Raw genomic sequence first — 11,608 nt, 5'->3', positions numbered from 1 at the left:
TACTGAAAGAAAAATAAACTTTCAGCAGAGTGGTTGGTAAATCCACAGTAACTGAATTGTAACAAATCACAAGTTATATGCTTAAACTATAAATAACACTAAAGCTTACCAGCAATTTAAAAAGACTAAATTATAAATATGCTGGAAGTTACATAAATGTATGTATACTACCTGTTCAAGAGTTGACACTTTCACTACGAATTTTAAAATCTGGTCAACATCTGCAGATGGTTATACAGTACATTTCCAAGTACACCCCACCCACCCCCAAACATACAAAACAGTTTGCCTTGCATTCTGACTTGATCAAATTTCTTGCTGGTAGCTGAGGGTGTTGGGTGGTTTTTTCAGCTAAAAAACCCTCAGCAAAAGAGAAAGAAACCATTTTTTAAATGCTTTTCAGTTAGAGGTGAAAACCTTTCGCCTTATTCTCCTGTGGCTTAAGCTAAAACTATTCTCAGGCCAGGTATAGAGCGTTGGTGAGACCACATTTGTATTACTGTGTTCAGTTCTGGAGACCTCACCTACAAAAAGATAAAATTGAACGGGTCCAAAGATGGGCTACAAGAATGGTGGAAGGTCTTAAGCATAAAACCTATCAGGAAAGACTTAATGAACTCAATCTGTATAGTCTGGAGGATAGAAGGGAAAGTGGGGACATGATCGAAAAACATTTCAATATGTTAAAGGGTTAAATAAGGTTCAGGAGGGAAGTGTTTTTGATAGGAAAGTGAATACAAGGACAAGGGTGCACAATCTGAGGTTTCTTAGGTTAGAAAGATCAGAAGCAAGGTGAGAAAATAATTTTACTGAAAGGAAAATAAACTTTCAGCAGACGGGATTGGTAAATCCACAGTAACTGAATTTAAACATGCTTGGGATAAACATGTCCATCCTAAGATAAAATACAGGAAATGGTATAAGGGCAGGCTAGATGGACCATGAGGGTTTTTTTTCTGCCGTCAATCTTCTATACTGTATTTCTAGGATTGTTGAGAATTGGGCGGCACTTAAATTATTATTGTCGGGGGGAAAGCTTTACTGTATTACATAAACAGGAGATTAGTCCCCGTAAACATATCTGATTTTAAGAGGACCCGGATTTAGATTATTTTATAGTAGGTTAATCGTTAGTCCCGCAAAGAAAACTTTTAAATCAGTGCATACTGAATACATGGAAGAAGCCATTTAAAATGGCAGTTGTCCTCAATTTAAAGGAAAGAGAATTCAAACGCTTGGTTTGGCCTTTATTGCTCATTTGCATATTTTCAGGGTAAAACCCAACTACCGTTCAGTATTTACTTTTATATATTGCCTCACTTATTGCCCAATAACGTATGCGAGGGGCAGGCCTACAGGTTTCAGCCATTCCAGCATAAGCTGCATACGGGGACATTTCCTGTCAATCACAAAGTTCCACCCCTTCTACTTTTCCGGAAAGGTCGTAGAGAAGTGGGGGGGGGGGGGAGGAGAGAAACGGAAAGGGAAATCCCCTCCCCCCAGCTTTTCCCCGCCCTTTTCTTTTCCGTCCCCATCTCCGTTTGGCTCTTCGAGCAGTCAGTCAACGCCTACTGCCAGTGAGTGCGTGCGCCGTGACGTCTGCCACTACCTAGGAAAGGCCACCCGCTCCGGACTGGGCAGGCTTCCTAAGTGGGGGAGAGAAAAGGGGTAAAACAATTTCAAGATGGCGGCGGCTGAGGCGCGGATAACAATGGGAAACGGGAGCTTTGGACGGCTCTGGGCCTGAGCTGGATCGGGGCAGGGGACTGAAACCACCGGGCCTGCATCGGAAAGGCGGGTCGGGCGGCATCGGGGCGCCCCCGCCTGAGAAAGGTAGTGGTGACGGCAGAAGAAGAGGGAGAATTGGGCTCCCGAGTGCCCGCTGTCCCTCGCCGGCAGCTATGGCGGATTGAAGAGCCGGCTGCTCCCGGTGCTCCCGTATTTTCCGCTCGCGGCTGATGGTTCTGCCCCCTTGCCCCATGGCGGAGTTCGTGGTGTCGCAGCACAGCGCGGTGATGGAGCGGCTCCGCCGGCGCATCGAGCTTTGCCGGCGACATCACAGTGCCTGCGAGTCCCGCTACCAGGCCGTGTCCCCGGAGCGGCTGGAGCTGGAGCGCCAGCAGACCTTCGCCCTGCACCAGCGCTGCTTGCAGGCTAAGGCCAAGCGAGCAGGGAAGCACCGCCAGCCGCCCCTTCCAGCCCCCAGTGCGCCACCTCCGACGGCTCCTTCGCATCCGCCTGCCTCTGCTCCGGCCCCGGGGGCCGGGCCCCCCGCGTCTACCTCCACTAATTCCGACAGGCCTGGAGTCAATGGCCTGGACGGTGACACCGCGGGCGGTGAACCGCAACAGCACGGCCGTAGCAGCGCCCTCATCGCGGTAAGAGCCAGAGGTCGGGGCCAGGGGGTTGTTTTTAGCTCGCAGACACCCCACCCTCTCTCTCCAAATCAATTGTGTATTGTTTGCTTGGACTTAGGCGGGTTCTTCTTTGTCAAAACATTAGCATACTTCAGAAAAGTTGCGAAACTTTTAAAATGGAAAACGACTTACATTCCCGTGAGATAGGTTCCCCCCTCCCCTTTCATTTTAAATTTCAGAACCGTATCGGTAACCTTTTCCCCTCCCCTGTTCCACTGTCTTACCCCTTTGTAGCGAAAGATAATTTAATCACTGTTTGTGCTTGTTTTGCCTATGCATATTATCTCTTCACTTTGCTGCTTCAGGCAGTTTTAAAATGGCCCTTGAGATTTTTTTTTTAAGAACTTGAAAAATAAACAAAGGCATCTGTATTATTCTACTTCTACAAAATTAAAAGTAAACTGAAGCAGATTTTTTTATTTAAAATTGCAAATGGATGAATTTGCTTTAGACCTGAATGCAGCATAAGTATGTGATCTCTGTAAGAAAGCAGAAATAATTTCTTGCTTTATTTTTTTCACTTAAATTCAAATCTTTTCCCAAGAATCCGAAAGTGATTCACCTGGGAGTTATTTTGATTTATTTTTACCACAATATGAGCAGTAGGTTTGCCTGAAAGTGTATCTGCTCTACTGACAAGAATCTCCAATAGTTGCTCAATGACATCTGCTTTTTTTGCACTAGATAGGATATAAAGTAGGATATATATTGCCCTCATCTTGAGAATATAAATGGAAAATAAATGGAATGTCTATGCAAGATATTCAAGTTTCTAGTTTTCTTCTTATAATGTTCTAAACCAATATTTTATAGGAGAAATTGATAGGCTTCTTTGCCTATTTTGCTCCTGCACTAGGGTTTAAAGATGTGTTTGAATTCTGCATCAGCATATATTTATTAACTTTTGAGGGGTTACTAGGGGAGCAGTGCTATATAATCCGGAACAATTATGGAGGATTGGTTATCTACAGCAACTTTATTGTAGTTTCTTATCTCAGGCAATATACTTGCTTATATTTCATTTTCATTTTGAACTATTTACCTTTGAGTTAGGTATACTAGAAATAAAGCAAATTCTGTGTTTTTTAAAAAATTGTACAAGAACAAATTATAAGGTCTTCTAGATACTAAAGTGTTCCAGCTAAAATGATTAATTCATGTAACAGTGCTTCAGGATCCAAGCCTTCAACATGTTTTCTATATAAATATTTAAAGTTTAATATCTGCAAATACTGGAGATAGATTATAGGCATTTTATTGATCAATGTTTTCTCTAAATTTAATCAATATATATAACTTCTGTAACTTCATATAACTTCTGTACTGTATTAATAGCAAAACTCAATATAATTCAGAATACACTGGAAAGGTGGAATGCTGTTCATTGGTTAAAAATGATTACAAGTAAAATGCTATATATTTTTCCTGTTAGAAGTGAAGGAAATATGTAGATAATGTGAAAATGAGTTGGAATAGCTGCCTGTGCTTTTAAAACATGTAAAATTATCTTTATGTTCCTAATGAAGTAGGGTACAAGAAAGGAAAAAAGTTTCCTCTTGTTATTTTAAATCGTGATCTTTTCATATGGTAGAATCAGAAGTTGTCTGATCTATTAGTCATTTCTTTGTTTAGAAGGTGGCTGGACAGAGATAGGTCACAGTCCAAATGATTGGTCGCATTAATTTTTATTTGACAAAGTTATATGGAACTTCTGTGCTTAAAAGAGGAAAACAAAACAAAATATAGCAATACATTTTATAAAGTTAATGTAAGATAATCAGTTTTAAATAGACTGTCATGTCTTTAGAGGAAAAACAACTTTTTCTCTCTTGGTTCCTTTAACTGAGATTCATACTTGGTTACATTCAGTGGCTTAATGGCCTCTTCCAACCCTATAATTCTATAATCCACACTGGAAAAAGCAGGCCTATCTAGTTCAGCCTTCTGTGTCACACAATGACCTATCAAATCTATTCAGGAAAGGGTTTTCCCCCCTATATTTCTGTCTATCTATCAAATATTCCTATTATTGGTCAGAATTTACAAGCTTTTCTGATAACTTTAGATGTTGAATTTTTCAATTAGTTATATATTGGGAAAATTGACTAGATTAGAAACCTGACTAGATAATATATTCTCTGTAGATGATGCTTTATAGATGAATTGTTTTTAATGCAGCATTGAACAGTGTGAGAGTGCTATATTCTTTAATACTAAATACTATGAGTAATATATGTCAGGGTTATTTCATTCATTTGCTATTTGTAGTTAAGGTGCTGGCCTAGAAACCAGGAGACTGAAATTTAAGCCTTCCTTAAGCATGAAAGCCAGCTGGGTGACTTTAGGCCAATCATTCTCTCTCATCTCTATCTACCTCACAAGATTGTTGTGGAGAAAATAAGGGCAAGAGTATTAAATACGTTTGCTGCCTTGAATTGACCAAGTCATATTTTAAAAATTGGGATAAAATTTATAATAAATGTTTTATTATTAAATATTGGTGAAAAATGATATCCATAATTGGTAAATGTTACTTAAATTTTAAAGAAATTGGGCTCAAATAATAATATAAAGAAAAAAATATCAGAATTTTCTTTGTGTTAATTGTCAATAATTTTTCAGAATGTTCAATACAGAAAATAAATTCAATATTTTTATTATGTACAGTACATACAGTCCCTTACATATGAATGGGTTATATTCTGAGAGGCTCTTCATAAATAATAACAACAACATCAATAATAATAATAATAATAATAATAATGTATTAGATTTGTATGCTGCCCCTCTCCGAAGACTCCAATCATACATTTTCTTCTCCAATCAGTAAGCATAAAAATTGTGTACTTCAGTTCAGTACTGGGTAATAGTCCAGGAGGCTTAGGAGGCAGGTCGTGGGAGAGTAGGGGAGCTACACAGCATACATATGCAATATTTCAGAAGCGGACCCTTTTTTACCTTCTCTCAACTTCTTTTCCACCTTCTCCCACTTCCACCCAGGACCCATCAGGTTTGGCTTCAGTGCTGCCATGAGTCGAATCAGAACTCTAATGCCTGAAGCCCCAACCTAGAGGGTCTTGGGAATCAAGAGGACAGTAAAGGATTGGTTTCTTGCACGCTCCAAATGTATGCTGCGTGATGGAAGCTGGCCCTTTCCTGCTTTCTTTAACCTCCGAATGTGGACAGGTTAGTTTGAATTGGCAAAACTGTACATTAAAAAATTCATTAGTAATGTCTGTAGTGAGATTTCTGCTAATTTTATATTGAAAGAACAAAGCAAGCTGCTGATGGATAGTCTAATGACAAATAAAATGCCACTCTAATTAAAATGTCAAACTAAAACATGCCCTGAATCCAGAGGGTTTTTTTCCTGTCTAGAGAGCCACTACTCATGGCTGCTTCACTCCAATGACTGATAGACCATAGTCTCATTTGGCAATTGCAATGCGTACCTTAAATCAGAAACAAAATGGGCAATAACCAAACATATGACAGAGAGAGAGAGAGAGATATGATCACTGGTTGCTGCTATTTCATTTACTTAAAGTTCACCTGTGCTGCAGTGCCGGTGTTACTCTAATTCCAATATACATTGTCAGGTGCACAAAATCTGGTTATTAGTGTGTGAAATGACTAGCAAATATTTTATCATTATTGTTACTACCATATTTGAATAGTCACTGAATGAGACAGCACTAAACAAAGAATATTCCAGATGATTATTGAATTTTCCAGAAAAGATGTAAGATAAGTATCTTTTCCCCATGATAAGTGGATTCTGTTTGTGGGAACTTAAATCCAAAGTGTTCACTTTTTTTTTTTTAAAAGAAAAGCTAGTGCATTTTTGGCATGCTAACAATTATGGAAAATGTTGCATAAACAACATAAAAATGTTACTTTCTATTTAGCATTTCAAAAATGAACACTGGATATCTAACTTTTACCATTTTTTAGGAATAGGAGCCATTGTTAGATTACATTGTTAGGGAGAAAAATATATTTTTAACTTACTTAATATTAGAAATATCAGGAAAAGAGCACTGAGCTACTATGTGGCTAATTTAAAATAAAACCTTTTTATTTCTGTCTTCCCACTCTCGGGGCCAGGTACAGGTAATCCTCAACTTAGAACTGTAATTGAGTTCAGAATTATGGTTGTAAGTCGTGCCAGTCATTCAGTCTATGTGACTGCACACAATTTTATGAGATTTTTTTTGTAGCAGTCATTAAAGAAACACTGCAGCTGCTAAGTGAACATGATGGTGATTAAGCAAATCCATTTTTGCCAGTGGGCTTTTTTTCCTGGAAACCAGAAGTAAACATAGGTTTCGCCCTCCCCAGGCATTGAATTATGGGTATGGGCACTCAGGCATGCGTGATAGTGTGCGCCCACATTCTTTCGGCACCCTAGGGAAAAAAGGTTCGCCATCACTGGCTTAGGATGTGTAAATATTGTGGAGATAAAATGATTTCTTTTTTTGACTGCCTGAAGTATAGTGTTCCTAATACAGCATCTATCCTTGTGTGTATGTGTGTGTCTGAGAGGTTATTTTTACTCATTTATGTATATCTTTATTATTTTTATAAATAACTCAAGGAGGTAAACGTATCTAATACAGCTTTCTCCTGCTGTACAACAACAACCCCCTGCACTGAGAGAGAATGACTGCCACTAGAACTTACGGTGTAGCTGGTGCCTTAATCACTAGACCCGTGGCATGCAAACCCATGTTGCCCAGCCTGTGCGGTCTTGCCTGTTTGTCTTCTGGGTTTCTGTGGCATGCATGCACAACAATTAGCTGTCCTTTGTGTGTATTGCAGTCCTGAAAATGCCTGCACATGCACGCCGGCCAGCTGATAGTTGGATGCTCACATGCACTAGAACCCAGAAGTTCAGCTTTTTCAGGCATGGCTCTGACAAGCGAGCATGTGTGTGACGTTTCTACACAGCCTTTTCACTGCACTAGACCAAACATTTTCCCAGCAATAATGAAAATGTATGGAAATCATAGCTTTTCTTCATTTCATTGAGTATTTCAAGTCTTCTAATATTAATGCTTGAGTCTGTCGTGTGCTATATTTCCAGAATACATAATGCATTATTATATTATATTTTCAGACAAATAATTTATTTCATGTTGAATGCTGGTGGTAACTAAGATAATTTCATATGAATGGTGGAAATGTAACAAGTGATACTTGATTGCTTTTCTAAATATGTTCTATATTTTACTTACTCTACTTACTCTACTCAGTGTCCTTGAGAGAAGGTTTCCAATCTCTATATATGCCCACTCTATGTAATTTCACTACTTTTTCATTCAGTTTGTAGTTGTTTATAAGCTAAACCTAAAATAGAATAAAGGGTTTTTTATAGGTTGACAAATAGTATTGATTTCTTTTGCAGAGTTCCCTTTCCTTTGAGATTTTGTTCTACAACAGGTTTTTCTTGTCTTGACGCTACTTTGGTGGGGCGGTAACTGACTCATTTACTAAGCTTTTGTAAACTCTTATTCAAGAGAGGCATTTTATAACTAGGTTGTATAGTTTACCAATTATGAATCTAATATAAGTACAAAAATTAAAAATGTAATATATATATATCCAAATAGAAAATCAAAGTTCACAGTATTCTTCTTAGGGTGAAAAAAAATAGGATTAAAATCCTGCTTCATTTCTTTTTAAATTTGTAGTCTAGTTGTTTTGCAATGCTGAACATAGAATTTGCAACAAAATGTTTCATTATAGAATATTTTTATTGAAGGAGTTGGCTAGCAATATCCTAATTCAGTCCCCCTTAATTTATCTCATTCTGTGGCTATTGTTTTTGGTTGTTGTGTTCCTTTCTTTTCCCCTTTCCTTTTCTGCTAGCTTCCTCTTTTCATAGATTGTGCTGTTTGTTAATAGTGTATTCTTGTGCTGATGTTATTCAGTAATAAGCTTTTATTTGATTGTGAAAGTATTGCATGTGAGATTCTAAGTCTATCTTGAACATCTGCATTTCCCCTTCTCATAGAGAATGTTATCTAGCTCAGGATTGCTTTCTGACCATGATTTCCTACTCTAGTAATGAAGCATCTGGAAGTACTGTAAATAACTAAGCTCAGAGAGCACCAAAGTACATATCCACATTTCCTTTCTGTGTAGAACTCTTAATAATTCACATTGGATGATCTTAAATATAATTTTGCTATTGTGTGAAAATAAGAATAGAATGCAGTAGTTTGCACACACTATTACATCTCTTAGATATTAGTATATAAATTGACCTCTTCCACTATTTGCCACTGTGTAATTTTGCAGTTTTCTTTGCGTAGTCTTGAGTAGAGTCTTTATTGATTTTTCTTCTCTTGCTTGTTAGAGTTCTGAAGATATTCCAATAATTTCTTCCAATTAGTAATGATCAGAGTGCTGATCTAACTTCATCTTCTAGATCTAACTTCATCTTCTTTCATCTTTGAGGTTCTTTTAACCCTTGTATGCTGTTCGAAAAAACTGCCTAATATTATGTTCCCGGGTCTATTTGACCCGGACTGCAAATTGATCATTTTAGGTACTTATATTTGGTCTTTTTGAAAGCTTTTTTCACCTGGAAACATGTTTGAACATTTCTGCACACAATGGAATGAAAATTGAACTGAAGAAATTAATCCTTATTGGTTTGTTTTGCACATAAATGTGCCTCCCCCCCCGTTTTTGTGAAAGTTTTTTCAATTTATGGATAGTTTTGCTTGCAAAATCCATTCTATTTTACTAAAGTTGGTGTGGGATTGGTAGCTTGAACATTTCTGCACACAATGATATGAAAATTGAACTGAGAAAATTAACCCTTATTGGTTTATTTTGCACATAAATGTGCCTCCCCCCCGTTTCTGTGACATAGTCTTCACTTTATGGATAGTTTTGCTAGCAGAATACATTCAATTTTGCTAAAGTTGGTGTGGGATTTGTAGCTTGAACATTTCTGAACATAATGATATGAAAATTGAAGTGGAAAAATTGATGCACATTGGTTTATTTTGCATATAAATTTATTTCAATTTATATAAAAATTATGCTGTTAATTTCAAACTTACATACTTTTTTTTAGTAAAATGGATTTCTTTCATAAAATTAGTTATCTGGCTACAATGTGGTTGATTTTCAAAAGGATATTCCAAATATTTCTAGACAAATATGTATAAACAGTGACAATAATGGCACACAGCAAGGCCGGGGGGGGGGGTGTCCCTTTTGTGGCAAAAATAAACCAATAAGAACCATTTTTTTCAGTTCATTTATATTTTTCTTATATTCAGAAATGTTCAATTTAGTATATCAAACCTTTTGGGGGGAAATTCCTTAGGGATTTGTAGCCTTAAAAAATAGAAATTGACACGAAATTCAGAAAGGATGGGGGAGGGGCTTTTTGATCAAAATAAAAATATAAGTCTCAATTTTTCCAGTTCAATTTTCATATCATTATGTTCATAAATGTTCAAACTAGTTTTCCAGTTGAAAAAGTTTTCAAAAAGATCAAATTCAAGTACCTAAAAAAAATATTTTTGGTCCGGTCATATATGAACAGAAACAGATTCGAAGTTATGAATTTTTTTTGCCCAGAAAATAATTAGCCACCACCCCAAAAATATTTTTTGATGATCAGCATTGTTAAATTGAGTAAATGAATGCCTAAGATTTTAAAGAATATTTTGGATTTGGAGCATAAAAAAATAAAAAGTGAAAATGATTGCAAGCAGCCGAGGGGGGGGGAAGGCCTTATTTCTGATGTTAAAAAACCAGTAAGAATCATTTTTTTTCAGTTCCTTTATATTTTTCTTATATTCAGAAATGTTCAAGGTACCATTCCCACACCAACTCCAGTAAAATAGACTGCATTTTGCAAGCAAAACTATCCATAAATTGAAAAATACTTTCACAAAAACGGAGGGGAGGCACATTTATGTGCAAAATAAACCAATAAGGATTAATTTTTTCAGTTCAATTTTCATTCCATTGTGTGCAGAAATGTTCAAACATGTTTCCAGGTGAAAAAAGCTTTCAAAAAGACCAAATATAAGTACCTAAAATGATCAATTTGCAGTCCGGGTCAAATAGACCCGGGAACATAACATTAGGGAGTTTTTTTTTTTCAGCAAGAAAGAAACCTCCCACCCCCCCAAAAAAATTCTCATAGAGAGAACCCCTGAAATGATGAAAAGTCATGAAATTTCAAGTTTCAGATATGCAGGGAAAATTTTTTACAGGGTCTCAAACTTTGATTTCGGGTCTCACAGACCCGAACAGAACAGCAGGGTTAAATAGAAAATATGTTCTAGGATATCTTAGATATTGATATGTTTCTTATACAGAACTTCACTATACTCTATCCATTTTTGTTAGCTCTTGTTTGAATTGGTTCACTGGATAACACATTTTTCAAAAGTTTTGCTTCTTGAAAAACTTTTGATGATCGTGATAGATGCCTTCAAGTTGAACACAAATGTAATTTCAGAATGCATATATCAGTAGGAATTTTCAGAAATATGAAATTAACTTTTAATTATTATCATTTACCCTGTTTCTCTCCCAAATAAGACATCCCTTGATAATAAGCCCAATTGGACTTTTGAGTGCATGGCAATAAGGCCAAGCATTTATTTCAGGATTCAAAAAAATATAAGACAGGGTCTTATTTGGGGGGAAATACGGTACTTGATCACATACTTCTAATGTACTGCATAAGTTCATTAGGGCTAAAAGTATTCTACTGATTTTCAGTTGTATTCAGGGTCCAGTGTATCTTGATGCAGTGTTGGCTGATGGATTCCAATTGCCTTGATACTGTTTTTTCATTGGTCAATGTCCTGGTGAAACCTTTCACTGTATTCATCACTATCAAAATTTTCAGGAAAGAAGTCCAAGTATGAATGCAGAAAATGAATCTTCAATGACATGTTGCACTTCATGGTCTTGAATGCTATAGAAGTTTGTCAACTATCTGAATTTAGTTTGATGCTGTGTAATTGCCAAGAAAATTCTGAACAATATCCTTGAATGCTTTTCAGGCGATTTTCTGTGGCCCTAATAACAGATCTTTGACTTGCTTATCATTGACAATACAGCTGATCTGTGGACTAACTAAAATGCCTTCTTTAACCTTGGCATCAGATATCTGTCTGAAATAACAATAACCTTTACCTTCTTTGTTC

At 36.9% G+C, this 11,608-nt stretch overlaps 1 protein-coding gene across 2 annotated transcripts in view; it reads left to right on the top strand.

The window, feature by feature from the left end:
* Positions 1-1,634: 1,634 nt before the first annotated feature.
* The window catches only part of MAML1 (mastermind like transcriptional coactivator 1), a 45,583-nt gene continuing 35,609 nt past the window's right edge, over positions 1,635-11,608 (top strand). Inside the window, exon 1 of one of the 2 annotated variants that reach the window (XM_070739107.1) lies at positions 1,635-2,378. In XM_070739107.1, the coding sequence (XP_070595208.1) occupies positions 1,959-2,378 (420 nt within the window). In that variant the 5' untranslated portion in view covers positions 1,635-1,958. The remainder of the gene's footprint in view (positions 2,379-11,608) is intronic. The other variant, XM_070739108.1, reaches the window with a different exon arrangement.

Source organism: Erythrolamprus reginae, chromosome 2 (assembly GCF_031021105.1).
Source record: "Erythrolamprus reginae isolate rEryReg1 chromosome 2, rEryReg1.hap1, whole genome shotgun sequence".
NCBI lineage: Eukaryota > Metazoa > Chordata > Lepidosauria > Squamata > Dipsadidae > Erythrolamprus > Erythrolamprus reginae.
The sequence above is the reverse complement of the archived record's forward strand: the minus strand, read 5'-3'. Positions and strand labels throughout refer to the sequence as shown.